General features: G+C 36.5%; 1 protein-coding gene across 1 annotated transcript in view; it reads right to left on the reverse strand.

Annotated features, from left to right (window-relative positions):
- The window catches only part of col11a1 (collagen, type XI, alpha 1), a 116,772-nt gene that overhangs the window by 39,220 nt on the left and 59,605 nt on the right, over positions 1-17,947 (reverse strand). Inside the window, exons 35-40 of the mRNA XM_015374969.1 lie at positions 15,689-15,742; positions 15,170-15,223; positions 9,783-9,836; positions 9,276-9,383; positions 5,806-5,895; positions 1,075-1,128 (exon numbers count right to left, since the gene is read on the reverse strand). Coding sequence (XP_015230455.1) covers positions 1,075-1,128; positions 5,806-5,895; positions 9,276-9,383; positions 9,783-9,836; positions 15,170-15,223; positions 15,689-15,742 — 414 coding nt within the window. The remainder of the gene's footprint in view (positions 1-1,074; positions 1,129-5,805; positions 5,896-9,275; positions 9,384-9,782; positions 9,837-15,169; positions 15,224-15,688; positions 15,743-17,947) is intronic.

A 17,947-nucleotide genomic window follows, 5' to 3' on the forward strand; every position in this document is an offset into this window, starting at 1 on the left:
GCTCAGATATGGGGAAAAAAGCTGATTCTAGGCTGTTCTCTAAATTCAGTCTGTTCCTCTGCTTGGTTTTGTGTGTTAAAGCTAAAGGTGAACTCAAAAATATAAGAAAAACATATTTTCTGTTTGAAAAAGGATTGTATTTTTATAGCTGGTTCCTCAGAAAGTTGAGCAGATCCCAACCCCATTTTATTTTACTACCTAACAAATAAAATATTTTCATGTACCCCCTTGCAATGCACTCACAGACCACTAGGGATACGAGTACCACGGTTGGGAATCACTGGTCTAAAGCATATGACTTTTAGCAAGCTTTATGGACTTTATTTAACCATAGCTTACCTATTTTGCATGTCAATAGATATTCAGAACACTGATCTGTAGATCTTTGTAGTTTAACCAGAGTTAGCATGGACTTCTGGCTGCTTCCTCGGCTATTGCTCTCCTACTGTTACACTCTTGTCATACTCCTTCCATTTGGGAGTGATAGTTTATTGCACTCTGTGGGATGTCGGCTCACTGGGTGCCTCTGGCTCAGTGGTAAGAGCGGTTAATTTACATTTAGAAGAATGTGAATTTGAGTTCAGGCTCTCATACCCACTTGTTGACAATGCATTGAGCAACATCTTTAATGGCAAGTACTGTACGTATCACTGAAAAAAATAATGCAGCAGATTTTGGCATCTACCTAATCATATTTAGTTACTTTAAAATAATTGTTTCACGTTAGCATGGTTGGACATAAAACAATTATGTTCAAGTAACTAAATATGATTATGTAAATGCAAAAAATTGTTGCATAATTTTTTTTGGCCTAAGTAAGACTAGAAATGCTCTATACAGTTCAATTATTCTTATTTTAAAATCTTAAAAGATTTGGTTGAAAACTTAAGAACTTAAAGCTGATTGATTAAAACACACTTTGATCTTTGAGACCATATCAGGAAACTAATCCGAAAGAAAGTTTTTAATCTCAACCTTTAACTTTGAAGCAATTTGTACTTGTGTAAAAAGCAACTGTTTACAGGTATCAACAAAGATTAAAACACAATATTTTCAGGAAATGAATGTACTTACAACAGGACCAGGTGGACCCTGGGGCCCCTCTCCTCCCTTCAGACCAGCCGGGCCCTGAAATGGAGAGAGACACAAATGTATTTGTACCAGCCGCTGTTTACAATCTGCACACACATCACAGCACAAGCTTCATTAAATGCCTGTCGAGCTACAACTGTCAGCCTCTGTTTACTGCAAGAAGTGCTTTTAGCCCACACATACAAATCCATGAATTACTATTGACATGTCCCCTCTAGCAGACCACTGGCACAAACAAAGAGTCCAAAATAAGTAGTAGGCAGGTTAAAATTGTCACCCTAAATATCATTCAACAGGTTTGAATTCAATAGCTTTGAATAAAGAGACTTTTCAACAAAACATGTTTTCTTAAGAAGAAAGTTTGAATGAAATTTCAGAAATCTACTTAAAAAGTTCACTCAGCAATGATTTTGTTAAACTGATTGTTCAATGGTATGCACCTCACACTTTAAAAAGAGAAAAATGTAAATATATTTAGAAGTCAGACCACACCTAACAAGACCGAGGAGAATATGATACAACCAGGAGAATTGCTTCTATTTCTATAGGATTGATTCTATTTCATGGCTTTGTTTAAAAGCTATTAGTTTTATCACGTTAAATTAGGGGATATTTTAAATACATGACATCTGAGTGGTATGGATAAAATATATATCTGATATTTTTGTTGCTTTAAGAAATTTAAAGCATGTGCAGACATAATATTCTGTGACTTTTCAGATACCTCTAGCAACTCTTTTTTCGAAAAAGCAACATACCTGGCTATCTGTTTTTTCTTTTTCTATTTAGAAGGGAAAATTAGTCACACATTCACAAAGTTTCCACTCTTCCCCCTTGATTAAAAAGTGGGATATAACATAACATGATGTTTTTTCCTTTGAAAATGTTGCACTATATTAGATCCCTCTCTAAATTTAATCCACACATACCTCATCTACTGTGTGTGCCTAACTGTATATAAGTTGAATTTGATAACATACCAAGACTGATTTATGTAGCGGTGCTTCAGGTTTAAAACTTGAATTTATTTTATAGACTTAATTTTTGGTTTTATTCGGGTTTAGAGCATTTTTAATCCCTTTCTATCTTGCTATTGTTAAAGTGACATTGTGTAACAATCTCTCTTTTTTACTGCCTGAAATGGATGACTGCATTTAAATATGTGTTATTATTGGAGCATCAGTACCTCCACTAATAATCAGGTAAATTTTCATAAGTTTATCCATAAGGCTGGTCACCCGTTTGCGCGATGCAGGACCATGCATATTCAACAGCATCACCATGAAAGCGAAAAGACAACTTAGACAGAAAACCAGATACATTTAAAAACTAGGATAATCATAAGGGAAGGCCTTCTCCAGGTGGAAGGAGCTAAGATTTTAAAAGGGATGCTGAAGTTACCATGTTAACAGGTAAGTGAACTGTGCTGCCTAAATTAGCGTAAAGCTAACTTATCCATTTGTTTTAATTACACAGTGTTGCACGTTGTCACAGGAAGCATGACAGTAGATCCTGCAAACATAATCTTGTTGGTTCAGAACTGTAGCTTTACTTGGGTTTAGCACCTTTCAAAGTGGTGGTAAATGTTAGCTTTTTGTCACAGAAAAGTTTGTGCAGATATAACATCGGCTCTCAGTCTGCCTTCATTGTGCCAACCGTAGATATGCTGGTGAAGATTCTTAGTCATCCAGGTCATAGTCATTTGAAAAAAGCACTTCGGAAAAGCTTCCAGAATGGGAAGCGAAACGCCTTCAAACTTGGAAACAAAGTCGAGTGGATAGTTTTTGAACTTTTTGGGAAGGACCAACCGCAGATACTGCAACATGTAAACATTACTTTCACTGCTGTGTTGTCTGTGTTGTTGCATTCGTTCCGGTTCTTTAATATTTTATTCTATTCTATTTATTATTTTATTTACTGCATGGTACTGTTACATCTGCATTGTCGAGGCTTTGTAACACACAGCAGCTACTGTTTGTTGGGAGCTGGAGAAATCCCATCTTTCTCCAGCAGAGTCCGCCGTGGATCCTCTGAGGGAGCCTCCTGCACAGCTGCAGCTCGTCAAGATCATCAGAGGATCCACTACATAAGCTGTCTTCAGACCTTGCCTCAACGCCGCAGTGTTGTTCCAGTCGGTCAGCGCTAAAGCCTAGATCCTCAGTGTATCTCCATGACTTTGAATCCAGTCTGGATTCTAACTACTGTCTCTGTTTTTCCAGGAAACCCGTGCCTCCTCTGTGAGAACTCTGGAAGAGCTAACCTGCCGAGCCGACCCTCTGAGCCAAACCCTGAAGATTCACAGAGAACACCCGAGCAGCTCTGGACTAGAGCTGGGAAATCTAAGCCAAGGTCTGTTCAAGCTAAAACGTGAGACGCTGAAGCAGCAAACGGACTCTGCTGACAAACTCTTCTCCAGAACCAACAGTGACTCTCCCAAAGTTAACCTCAAGAACCCTCAAGGTACAATCAGTGAAACTGTGGGAATCAAACCCTGTCAGCAGTCACTAACTGTGTTGTCTCTCACGCAGACTCCGGTGAACCAGTATCCAGGCCCGAACCAGAATCAGTACATTCTGTGTGTTCTGTGCTTAAATAAACTGTTCAACTTTTATCCTTGTGTCCGTCAGTGGTGTTCTGCATATCTGGGTCTTCTTCTGTGAACCCATCATGACACTGTTGCTGGAATACGTCTTGGAGGCAATGACGCACTAGGGTATAGTTTTCAGTAGAATAGAAAACCCCATTTTGCCACTAGATGGAAGTAATTCTAACACATTATCCCTTTAATATCCCTCTCTGTAAAAGATGGATCAGAGCATTACCATTTATGCAAATTAGGTGATGAAATTAGCTATTATTTTCTTATTTAAATAGTATAAAATCCATCTGTATAATTCCATTTTAATTTTGCTAAATTTCTTTATACATTTTTCTGCTATTTTTTCTCTTTTTTTCATTCTTCATTCTAGTGCTATCCTAAGTATTTGAACAGTGGCTCATGCGGTTGAATTTTCCTATTGGTTGAAACAGTCCTTGCTGGTACACACTCTGTGTAGCCCTGTGTTAGACATAAAACTGAGACAGAGGATTCTTTAGCAAGTCATCCTGTCTTTGCAGCTTCAGCACCAAAGGCTTCACACCACTGGAAAAAATCTAAATCTAGATAACTCATTTTTTCTTAAAATAAGTCCAGATATTTCGCTAATAGAACAAGACAATTTACATTTAAAATAAGAAAACGCGATTGCATTGTCTCATTTCAAGTGCCTGTTATCTAATTATCTTATTTTAAGAGTACAAATACTCATTCTATTGGCAAACTACCTCATTTACCTACTGGAATTAAGGGTAAATAGACTTAATTTAAGAAATTTTTACTTATTTCTAGAACCTTTTTCCAGTGAAGTTAGCACCTTCCCAAGCGATTCAAACAGACAGGGTGCTGACTTCATCAAAGTAATTAAAATACTTGGACAAATTAATTAAACAACGTAACATAAAAAAACACAGAATAAACTGGTAATTTTCAAAACATGTCTGTTTTACTTAAATAAAAATAAAACAACTTTTTCTTAAGTTAATAATGTTATAAAAGGATGCTGCTGTGGTGTAGAGGTAGAGGGCATGATCCATATAACGGCTGTTGCAGGTTTGAGTTCTGGCTATGCTGACTTTTAAGAAATGTCTCCGCCTGCTCTTTTCACCCACTTTCCTGTCTGCATACTTTAAAAAAAATCTAAATAAAGGCCAGTAGAGCATTAAAATGATGCTAGAAGTCAATGGAAAATGTTGCCATATTTGTTTCATTTAAGAAAGCTTATTTTTTCTTAGGGCGTGTTTTTATATATCTGCCTCTGGATGCTGAGGTTATAGTGGGAAAGGAAAAAACCCTGCAGGGATGCAAATGTTGATCGATCAAACTGTTTGTGAGATGAGTGTAAAAAATTCCAATCCATATTCCTTTCTCTTCGTTGTGGAGAAAACACTACATGGGTGGGTTTTCTTATATTTTTTTTTCTGTGTCCAACATGTGCTTGCATACAGTACATGCATTCATGCGTGTGTGTCTCTATGTGCAGCTCTCCATTGAGCAAGAGAGCCGCACACGGCAGTATGGGTAATGAGTGTCTGCAAGCTGAGGCGCTGTGCTGGGCTAAATTACAATGGCAGAAAACAATCAGGCGTGCTGCTGTCCTGCAGAGTATTACTGACCTTGAGGACACACTTTGTTTCCTGACAGTATATCCATTCCCAGCCACTCCAGTCTAATTGCCAACATTTTGACTTAATAATTTATTTACAAAATAATGAATGCAGAAACAAATGCTACTCCTTCCAAAATGCTGCCGCTGACAAATGAAAACAATAGAAGTCCTTGAATTAAACAGGGGAGACTTTTTAAAATAAGTCTCTAACGAACCCCAAATTTTCTGAAAAAGACCCATTATCCACTGTAGCAGCTTGAGCCGCAGATTCTGTGGCAGTGGAGCCGTGCAGAAGCTTGCCTGTTCATTTGTAAGATGTCACTTTGGATTTCCTCTCACTGGATTGATTGCTACAAGTGAATTCCAGAGCTGTTGCTTCTAATGAAGTGAACAGCTCCAGATAGGTGTGGGTTCATTTGTTATGTAGCTGTGGTCCATCGCTTTCTACCAGCAAATACATGTAGAGTGAAACTATGATGAATAGCTTCAGGTGAAATTTTGCTTTTACCGTTGCTCCAGGTAGACCTCTTTCTCCAGGGAAGCCGCGAAGGCCTGGGGGACCGTCTTTACCAGAGGAGCCTTGTGGTCCAGGATCACCCTAAATAGAAACCATTTTTTTTGTTATTGTTCACAAAGATGTACAATGTCAACAGTTTTATTCTAATCAGCTGTGATTTGCAAAAATAAAATGTTGGAATAGAAATTAAATATGCAGATCAGATTTAAATGATGTATTGTAATTAGGTGCAAAAACAAGAGGTACATTTTTCAGATTAGATTTGTGATGTAAGATATAGAATTAATATTATTATTATTATTATTAATTAATAAATTTAAAGCTGTTTTGCTTGCATGGTTGTAATAAAAGGTTTCCGCCCAGGGTGCCACGTCTTGTGAGGGCGTGATTACACGAAAAAACATCAGTCAGTTGTGTACAAGAAGAGTTTATTTTTTATTTTGCATGTCTATTAAAGTGCACTAATCTTAAGAAAAATCCCCACACATACAGTACGCATAATGGGTCTCAAGCAACAACATTTTGGTATTCTTGTTGTAAATTTCTCTTATTTTTTTGCCTGTCATGGGGTCTTACTAATGCGCCACATCGGATTCAACAAATGTTCTTAACTTCAACAAATGATCGTAAATGATCGTCATAAACTTGATAAGGTCCACCTCTGCCTAAGTGAGAGAAATGTCAATTTCCAATTACCATTCAAATAATTCCAATAGAAAGATACAACTTAAGAACAAATTTGTTTGGACAAAAATTTCTTGCTTGAGTCTCAAATATTCTGTTGGTATCAGATGCTTGGGTTCCTAATTAAAAGGCTATTATGTTGTTTCAAAGCATTTAAAGTTGCTTTTGATTAAGTCCAGTAAAGATATTGAGATAGGTGAAACCCCAAATGGATCCTTCAATTTAAAAATTTGATTATCTGAAATTCTATATGAGTAAGGAAGTCTTATTTCACCCGGGTTCAAATCTGACCTGTGGTTCTTTGCCGCATGTCTTTCTCCCTCACTCGCATTCCCTGTCCTGTCAGCGCAGTGTACAAAAAAACAAGCCACTAGTGCCGTAAAAAACTAAAAAAAATAAATAAATAAACATATTTGGTTTTGGGATTGACGCCACACTGGTGTGAATTTTAACAGTATATTTTAACACAAACCTATTGTAATGTTAAAACCACACCCAGTAGTACTGGATAATTAACAATGGCTGGTGTAAATTTAACAGCAATTGGGTGTCAGTCGATTAACCATATATATCTATATATATATATATATATATATATATATATATATATAGATATAGATATAGATATATACACTTTCTTGGTGTTTAAGTTAACACAATGGGTGTTAAATTAACACTGCATTTTTGCTGTGTATATGTTGTTTAATAGCAGGGATGGTACTACAGTAGCCCTTCCCAGTCAAACACCAGCCGAATGCCAGCCCACTTCCCTCCAAATCCCAGCGAAATCCCCTCTAACTTCCAGCCACTGGAGTGACCCCTCTTGCATATTTTTAATTATTTTTATCTGACTACACCCTTTCACTGAATTACAGGGTCTGGCCAGGAGATGGTGCCTCTCTTCAGATCTTAATGTCCACAACTCATGACACTGATCATATTTTAGTACAGATGTTGATGTTTAAAAGGGAATTGTAGGGGACCAGCCAAGGGCCCATCAAGGAAATTGGAGAAATTTTGAATGGCTACTACTGTATCTGGGTTACTAATTGAACTTTATTTATCTGACATCGGAAAAATGTACCTCTGTGCTATTGTGCATTATGCAGAGCAGTGTGGGGTTAAGGGTCTTGCTCAGAGACCCAGAGTTGCAGTCTGTGGGAGTGGGGCTCGAATTCAGAACCTCAGGATTCCATGCTCTCTGCCCTAACCACTAGGCCGCCACTTCCCAATAATAATAAGAGTCTGTTTTCCCTGGTAATTTTCATCCGACAAATGAATCTTATCCAACCGTGCTTTGGTTTAATGTTACTTTATTTTTCTATTTCATTTTGAATTATTGTTGATATTATCCATATTTCCTTTTTTATCTGATGTATTTCTAACTCTACTTTCCTAAAGCAGAGCTCACCTGAATCATCAAGTCTACACAGATTCTATATTTCGGCAGTCTATGTATAAACACAGAGCAGTGCATTAGACTTTGTATCAACTAATGGCTTTGTGCTTTCCTCCAGGAATAGAAGCGCACCTTTTTTTAAAGCCCCAAACAAACCCTAATGGTCCATTAGTCGCATTTACCTGAAGCATGTATGATTTTCTATTCATCAACTCTGCTACGACACAGTCAATGAAGAGCCCCTGTCGAAGCCAATAATGTTTTCCCAGCCATGATGTGAACATTTAGTCAATGAATATTTAGGAGAAACTGAAATGAATGAAATGAACTGTCATTAAAGCAAAATAGTGATATAACCTGTTTCTTTTTCTAGTGTACATACATTCTCATTTATTTTATTTATATTCTAACAAGCTTTTTTATATTCTACTCCAATGAAAAAAGGTCATATATGATTAGGATTTGATTTTTATTCACTTTGGTTTGCTTATTTGGATGTAGTAAAGTACTTATAGATTCATAAATGAGTTGGGATATAGGGGATATCCTGTTTTACCTTAAAACGTACATTATAAAGGCTTATTTCACTAAAACCATTATTGCCTTTTTTTTGTGTTTGTATGCAGGTCTGTCTTTGTGTGTGTTGACAGGTGGACTTGAGAGGTATTAGAAGGTTTGCTCTCTGCTGCCAAGGCCTCCTCAAAGTTACACTGGCATAGTGATGCAAAGGTTTGAGAACGGAGGGAGAAAAGGCAGCTGGTGAGCAGCTGAGGGTTTGGACTTAGCCGACTGACTTGATTAAACTGTCCGCTTGGAGAAGACAGGGAGAAAATAAAAAGAAGGTCTGACGGGGGTGGGCGGGGGATGCTGAATGGTCCTAGGAATCAGGGGCTTGTCTAGAGCTGGCCATCGCTCTGCTTTACAAAATGGGAGCTCTCTGCTCCTAATGGGCTGTAAATTGCCAAGCAGGGAAGGACAGGGAGGGAGAATATCTCAGCTACTTGAACAGAAAGGACAGGTGAGAATCTTGCTATTGATGAGCTCTGATTTAGGCTGAATTAAATCTCTGCAGGATGCTGCATCCTTAGACTGTAATCCAAACCATCCAGGAGCTCCTTGCCTTTTTATGACGATAATGAGCACAAGTCTTTGAAAGTGTTCAAAATATGTAAAGTCAGTAATAGACTAGCTGGCAAGGAGTGGTTACATTTTTAGGCTACATGTTTTTGTTTGATCTTCTTGTAAAGCACCCATCTGGCATCACCTCCTGGTGGAAAATCTTTTAGCTTTTTTCATAAGTGAAGGTTCGTATTAACATGTAAAGAGACGGGGATTTTTATTGTCTGCCCCCTTTCACCATTTTATACTTCAACCATACCTTGGCTCCCTCCTTGCCAGCAGCTCCAGGAAGACCTTGCTCTCCAGGTGGGCCTGGGGGCCCGGGATGTCCCCTCTCACCAACAGGACCGGTCTCACCAGTGGGTCCCTTAGATGATTACATTTTCAGATAATTAATTTTAGTTCAACATGCAAAAACAACAACAACCAAACAATGTGACCCATTCATTGGTTCTATCTAATGCAATAATTAAAGGCTTGTCATAACAGGGCTCAGATGGTTTATGCATTTTAAATTTAAATTCATTTCTGGCTTTTTAATATCTAAATGATCATCTCTTAATATGTCAATTACATTATAGCTGTCTCTGCACTATTAAATGAAAATTTTAAAAGGTTTTAGAATCAACACTTCAAAATAAGTTGTTAACCAGTAATACATTTATAAGTGGGAATTGTTGGTCTTATAAAAGGACTTTCACTAATGTGATCTTTTTATAATAACAGTAAAAATGAGAAATAAATCTATGTTTGAAAAGTCTCGTACCTGAGGCCCGACAACACCTCCTGGTCCAGGTGGGCCAGTTTTCCCTTGGAAACCCTGAGATCAAGAAGAACATTAAAAAAAAAAAAAAAACATTTCAATATTTTTTCATAAAACATCACCTGAATATTGAGTCAAATGTATAAACTTTGCAAATGACTAAGCGAAACTACAATATACAGGTTTATACGTTGGCCTACGTTTATTGGGATATGTAAAAAGAGCTCAAATGTTAGCATGATGCATGTTTGATATATAAAAATTTCTCTAGTTGACTCCCAACTACGTCCAAATAGATTATAATGAAAACCAGATATTCTGCGAAACGATTAAGTGTGTTTTTATTATTGTAGATGGTTTGATCACTTAAAAGTATGCCTAAAGCAAAGCTGACAGCAGCACACATTTATTAAACACAATTTACAGAATACTTTACCCCACTAAGCATATATTTTTTAAAGTGTACATTAAAGTAGCCATGCAACTTTTTAAAGTCATGTTTAATTTTATCAAATAAGGAGCTCAACTGATCGAACTTTTTTAAAGGGTATTTACGATCTATGTTATTTTTTAGGTTTCGGGGGGGTCAGGAAATGCTCAACATGTTGTTTAAAAGTAGACGATAATAGAAAATGTGACTGTTAAATAACCAAAATATCTCATCTTACTTATTTATTAAATAAAGGTGAGGAATAAAAAGTGCACCTCGAGTTTAGGGCTGCAAAATGCATAATTGTAAGAAATGGCATAAAAGACACTAAATTACTCTGGACTTTTATTGAAAAAAAAAAAACAAGTTGGCTTGTAGCAAAGAAGCATTAGCATTCCATTCTCAACAATAAGCAATCTGGACACCATAACATTAGAAGTAATTTGGCTAAAAGGCCAATTTTCTTATTGTTTGCTTGTTAATGGCATAACCATAAAAGCCAGGACAAATACTCCACAGCCAGCAGTTTCTTTTTTTGCTCTTTTCAAATGCCCTTGAAAATGTTGCCAACTGATTTAATTTTTTTAAGAACACACAGTCAGTCCTGTGCTCAAATTTTAGTTAAACCTCTTCTACTTTTTTTTCATACTATTCTGATATCTCTGTCCAAACTTATGAGGATGAAATGGAAGAAATGTGACACTTTCAGCAGGAGAGAAGCACTGCTGTGGTGATTACTACTGTATGTTCTGGTAAATCTGTGACATCAAAAAGAAACCCTTTCAAATCCAACAGTATCAAAGTGTGGCTCTCCCATGGTGGCTCAGTGTCATCTGGGGCTCCGAAAATAACCGCAAACTCTTCTCTACATCTGTTGAGTCTTGAGTCTCAGGTTTTCTACAGTGTACATATCCACTTATACCCCCTTAAGTACTTATTAGGCGACTTCCTTTGCTACAGGATTTAATATTTAGCAATAAGAGGAGATGGATACAAATACAATACTTTCAGATATCATTTGATTTAATTTTTTTTAGATATGGAGCAAAATTATGGATTGAGTATGCAGATTACTGCAATAAAACTGACAATTATTTTGCTTTCAAAATGTAAATTGTAAAGTGTAACTAAATTACAATACCAACAGTAAATCTGTTGAAGAAATACTTTATTTTGTTATGCACTTAAACTGAACTTTAAATATTTGATAATTACAAACTAAAAGTGGTTTCATTTGCATTGTTATGGTTGATTGGTATATATAACATGATCAATTGGCAGAAAGTGATATTTCTTTCAATGAAAAAATAGGATTTTGAAGATTTTGTTTATCAACTTGAGCTCTGAAAGAATAACTGGTTCATTTGTGTCTAGCTCTATACATACAGTAAGCCTGTTTAGGTTTCTACTACAAACTTTCTCTTTCTTATATAATTTTTGTTTTAATTATGTGGGAAAAAAATAAACATAGAAATCATGTATCATTTTCAGATTTATTATTATGAACTACTTTGTTTTGAGCTATCTTAACGATGCATAAAGTCTGTGTAATACCGTAAAAATTGTCAAATTTAAAGTTGTATCTTTTCAAAGAGCCGTTTATACAGATGTCTTATAATTATCTGAACTGGGTATTATTTGACAATCTACTGCAAACGTATTGAAATCAGGCTTTTGTGTGTAAATCTGTCTGTTGCCTCCTCAGGTTTAAACAGGGTTACTACTGGGTAACTGGGTATGTCAGGTTACATAGAAAATCGATAGCAGTACTGTAGCTCTACCCTGGGTAGCAGGAGTTTTCTTAATTAAAAGAAAATATATTTTATTTTTTTTTATTTTTCTTAATAAAGAAAATATTAAAAAAAAAATAGTAAATTGGATTTAAAAAAAAGTCTGCATCACTCACCAGCCTAGTAAAATAATAATTTTTCTCTAAATCATATTTAAAAAATTAGAAAACGTATCAAAATTGGAGGAAATAAGTGTCCGTTTATACTAAATATGTTAATGCCTCTAGATATTTTTGTTTATATTAAGGGTTTTGTTCACATATTTATTGACGGTCTCCACAAGAATCACTACATGTGGGAAGAAGGAGCCGCCACACGGCACCTCGGAGCCAAATGGTACTAATCCGGGTTGCTTGACTCCACAGAACCTTCCTCTCTATCCCTTATTTCCTCTGTGTCTTGTCAAAACTTTAGAGAAAAATCCTCCGCCATTTACGATTGCAAAACTATCCTCAGTGGGATTGCTCTGCTCTCCATGTTTGTGTTGCTGTAAGTTCCAGTGTGTCGCTGTCGCCCACTTCTTAACCCCACCTTACTCTCCTTGGTCTCCTCAGCGCAGCCGCCACACCGCGCATTTTCAAATATTATATGTTGATGAAACAAGGCTCTGGAGCAACATGAGTTGTACTTAAATATTAATGTCCTAGTTTACTAATCAAACATTTTCTACCTTTATCTGTGCTGATAAGGGCTGCCATTCTCACATAGAACACCTCAGTAAACTGGCTGACATGAATAAATCTTTAAAGATGTGTTAAGCAGAATCACAGACAGTGATGACACTAAAGCAAACTGTAAAGCTTTGAGCTGTCTAACTTCTTGGTTTTGACTTTCACTTGACTTTTCCAGTTTGATTCGATCACTGAACACTTCGCTTCTTGAATCCATAAGCAATTCTCTGAGGATAAGTTGATTTGAAAGTTATCATCCTAAAACCAGAGCAAGCTTTAGATCCAGGCTTTCAGGGAGCCAATCCTGGCTGACATACAGTGTGTCCCCAGGCTTATTGATCACTATACTTCGCCGTTCACTGTGATGTATTATTCAATGAAACTCCTTCAGGCCACGCCATCCCAGCCTCCGCAACAGCATCAACACCGGCATCAAGGCTTGATTTGCACTTCCTGGAATTCTGATTGTTTTGCTCAGATTGGATGCCTGAAAGCATCTTTATTGCTGTGATCCATTTTCATATTGGATGCTTGTGCTTCCTGTTCTCCAGAACGTAAATCTGCAGCCCTTAGCGCCTTATAAGTGTCAATCGTTATGGCTCGAAATGCAGCGCAGCCAGAGAAGAGCTTGTGTGTTGTGTATTACATTATCTACAGGAAAGGGACAGGTGGAAGTGGAAGCTCTAATAACAGAGTTGATGATCTGTCAAGCTTGTAGTGAAATTTATTGTCCTCGGGGACTCGTCAAGCAAAGGCTCACTGATGCATACTAAGTGAGGAGATCGAAGATGAGAGCAGAGGATTTCAGCAAGATGTGATTGAATTAAGTTTTTTTTTTCTTCTGTGGGGTAATTCTTACACAGAAGTCCTTGGGATCTTTACTTCAGACTTAGTAAACACATTAGTCATTTGGAGCAATAGGAGTGACTGGTGCAAGTAATTCCATGTTAAACGTTGCAGTTGTTCTCAGTTACTTTCTTTGAAGGATGGGAGCCATAAAAAGGGGTATGGGTAAAAAGCTTTAAAATAAATAATGCTTTTTGCTCTAGTCACATAATCACACTCGAGCTATTCTACTCTCGTAACTATCTTTTTGTTGGGTGAAAATATACACAAAGGTTATTGGTGTTATTCCTTATTCATTTCTACCACTTAGACTTAGTCTTAGACAACTTTTATTATTTTATTTCGTTTTTTGTACAGCTCTCGTGACATTTCCATTTATTAAAATGCTGCAGTGATCAAATGTAAACAGCGTTTGAGAAAAAACAAGGTGCAAAAAAACGCATTGATATGGAAGTTCAGAGCATTTAATTTAAATGGTGCAATTAAGCTGTGTTTTGGTTTGGTGCGAAGTCTGTGACATGATTTAGAGTTTTTTCAACAGTTCAGCTGTCTGATGGCGTTGGGGAAGAAGCTGTTCTGGAATCTGCTGGACCTCGAATGCTTTAAAGCCTCTTTCCAGAGGAAAGAAGGGAGAAAAGTCCATGGTGGGGGTGTGAGGGGTCATTGATAATGTTACGGGCTCAGGACACACCGCCCACTGGGAAAAGTTTGGGAAAGAAAATATTCTTGGCTAATAAGGATCAACACACATAAACATTAGTTGAATAGTATTTTGTGTAATCTTGATCCCATTTTGAGTAGTTGATAGGAGAAATTAGTTTTTTGTCAATCTAAAAACAGCATTAAATCTCCAAAACCAGTAAAAATAACATTTTTAATCAAAACTAAAGGAAATTATAATTTTAGAGAGTTTCCCCCTTTTCACTTAACATTCATTCTGTTGCTTAAGAAAGTCATATTTTTTGAGAGAAAAGTTTCTGCACATTGGCTGATTGCATAAGAGTGTACAACTTTCCAACCAGACTTTGTTAAATCCTATTTTGATTTGAGTCATTTATAGTGAATCTGTTGAACCTGAGGTAAGAGTTATTCATCCTTCTGTTATGATGGGAAACCACAGCTTTCCAAGAGGTAAGAAATGATTAGTATGATAATACTGTATCAAGGTTTTAGTCTGGAGAATTGACAAAATATATATAAATTATATGAATAAGTAATGATGAATTTATTAAACTACATAACATATAAAGTAGAAGTTTTTGTTTTATATATTAGAGTAAGATAAATCTACTGCCACTGAAGATGAGTTCACTGGAAGGCTTTATTACCTGGTTTACAAAATATATAGTAGTAGCAGGACGTTAAAGACAAACGGATATTTTACAGAGAGCTTCTTTAACTTGATATTTGAAAAGAGATATTTTTGGTCAACAATATTTACTATCGACACTGAATCAGACCTTTTCTGAAAGGTGTGGCAAGAGAAAAAAAAAATACATAAATATTTGCACTTAAACCCCCTGAAAACATATTGGGAGGATTCGTCCTGTTCTAGTTTAGTGATTCCACGGTTTTTACCTACTGTGGAGTCTGAGGTTTTCTTTAAACATCCCCTGCTGACTGAAACTGAATAATAATGGATTCAGTCCTTACCGTCTCTCCACGCTGTCCTGGGTGTCCAGGAAGCCCGTCCTTTCCAGGTGGTCCCTGTTGGGGAAAGAAATGCATTACACAGTAAAATAACTGCTACTGTCATGACTATGATATTTGCAAATCAATACTTGTAGCACAAAATCTCTTCTGCTCATCTGTTTATAAGCAGAGGGCTAATTATCCTTCCCAGTGTAGCATTTATTATTCAGAAGAAAAAAACTCTTAGACCTCTTCTGCACAAATGAAGAAAATATCGATGTAAAAAGAAGCTCATTGTTTAAGAGACAGCTATGAGTCAAACTGGAAGCAGTCTGTATAAATTACCACATGTTTACTGCTTAGACTGAAATGGAAAAACATATTTTACAGTCCCGGGGCTCTGCAAGTAGCTCCACAGTCTTATCAACCATTGTGCTTTTATTCTTAGCCGAGTTTTGATGCAAACTGTGAAAGTTAAAGCTGAAATTAACAGGGCTTGTTGGAGATCGTCTCATGTGAAGGCAAACAAGTGGTACTTACAGGAGGGCCCTTTGGTCCAGGAAAGCCCACTGGACCCTGAGGTCCTTGAGGTCCCTGCAGCCAAGAAACAACAGAAGCCTTTTACACTATGCAAAAACACTGCAGTTTAAACGTTTCATTTCAATGTGTCATAACAGAAAAATGAATACGTTTAAATTCAAAAAAATCTGCTCAACCAAGTCTCCCAAAAAAATAAATAAATAAATGCCATCAGATTAATTATTAGAATAAATTCTTATACAGTAGATGACAACCCAGATGGAGCTCTGTCTGCATTCTTATGAGTAACAAAACAAACAACTTATTTTTAGAGAAATATAACTCATACAGAGCTACCGTAAATCCTCTAATATTGGCCTGTATTCCATTAGCAGCCGGGTCTCTAACAATGGCCTGTCTCGCTGTCGGCCGAGGTAAATAGTGGCCGGACTCGTATACAGGCTGCGGCTATAATTAGTCAACAACTTGTGATAGTAACATACAAGTACCACAGGGGGGCAATGTTTGCTAACGAATCCAAGCCATTAGCATGGGAAGTCCCATCCTTACACAGAGATTGTAGTGGCTTTACACAATCGTTGAGATCTGAAAGACACATGTGATTCCCGGTAGGTGTGGTGGTAACCAGGCAGCGTTAAAATGACAGAATTTCGTTGGCCTTCGTTGAATTTCCCTTGAAATATAAGATACTGTTAGCCTACCTCCACTTAGTCTGCCTCAAATAAAATTTTGCTGTGATTGCAGAACAGTTTCCATAATTTTTTTTTTAAAACTTTGTTTGGCCAGTCAGTTTGATCAAGATTCCATTCTGTGTCTTTTTTTTCCCCTTATTGCCTTGCAGAAAAATTGCAGCTGCTGGAAGATGTCTGAATAATGTTCTGTATACCATTATGGTAACTGTACTTTTTTAAATAAATGAACCTAGTATTCTATAGGTTCAAAGAGACACAAAATCTCGTTTTTATTCATTCCACTGGTATTTTGTTTTGATCAAATAGAAATAGAGGCCTGCCTCTAATTCTGGCCTCCTTCCAATAATGGCATGGACCAAGATGCACCTGAGTGAAATGTTACAGTGTTATATCCATATTATCAAGTGCTTGAGTTCTACTATGTTATTTTGTGGCACTCTGGATTTAAAAATATAAAACAAGTTTTAAGAAAAGCTTGGCGAAATAAAATGTATTAATATGTAAAATGTAATTTCCCTTTTCATCAAACCCTTAAAAAAATATTTGTGACAGCGTCAAAGTGCTTTATCGGCACAAACAGATATGTTTTTGGAATTTCAACTGGATGGACAGAAAAAGAATGATGCATAATTGTGAATTGTTGCACACATTTGAGTACAACCTTTACCCAGACGCAACTAAATAAAATCAATTTATTTTTTTATGTATAGTTATTAAAGATGGTACGTATAGATTTAAAAGATCCCCCCCCCCCTTTGTGTTTGACCTGTCACTTAAAGTCCAGAAAAAAAAGATTTATGTAAAAAATGCAAAAAAAGATTAAGCTTTTTTCCTAACAACACACGTTATCCCCTTGCTTCACCAGATCTCTTCATATAAGATATTAATATCAAAACATGAATACAGTAAATTATTCTAGCTTAAAAATTAACCTCTCTTTTACAGTGCCTATCATGGGATGTGTTTTTTAATTGTTTACATATAAATAGAGTAAAAAAAACAACAATTGATATAGCATTTAGATATATTTTTAGTCCAAATATAATCTTTATCCCTCATATCATCATTTAAAATGATCTTCTTTCATGCAGCTGTCTTATTGTGTACATTTTTAAAGAAGTTTAGATATCTCAGTGGAAGGGGTAAAAACTGTCAAGACGGAGGAGTTTATGACTTCCGTTTTAGCCAACTGAAATGTCACATCTTGGAATCCCAGAATTGCCCTCCGCCCACAGAGAATCACAGGGCTGAAAAGGTTGAAAGCTGCCTATCAGCATCTAGATGGAAATGCTAAGAAGTTCACTCCTTGGGAAATTTCAAGGGCCTCTAGTCCAAACACTTCAGGCATAAACAGATTAAAGGATCTGTTTTATTTTACCTAAACTTCTGAATTGAAATATTTCGGTAGTGACAGAGATTTTTTTTTCACAAAAGATGATAACAATTATTAAAATTTACTGTATGAAAAACTATGACTGTTAGATTTCTGCTCTCTGTAGTTGTTTTCTGTCTGTTTGGTATTTATTTAGTTACTCTCTATTGCCCCCTTGTGCCTGTTCCTTCCCCT

The sequence above is a fragment of the Cyprinodon variegatus genome, unplaced genomic scaffold (genome assembly GCF_000732505.1).
Source record: "Cyprinodon variegatus isolate N-32 unplaced genomic scaffold, C_variegatus-1.0 Scaffold111, whole genome shotgun sequence".
Taxonomy (NCBI): domain Eukaryota; kingdom Metazoa; phylum Chordata; class Actinopteri; order Cyprinodontiformes; family Cyprinodontidae; genus Cyprinodon; species Cyprinodon variegatus.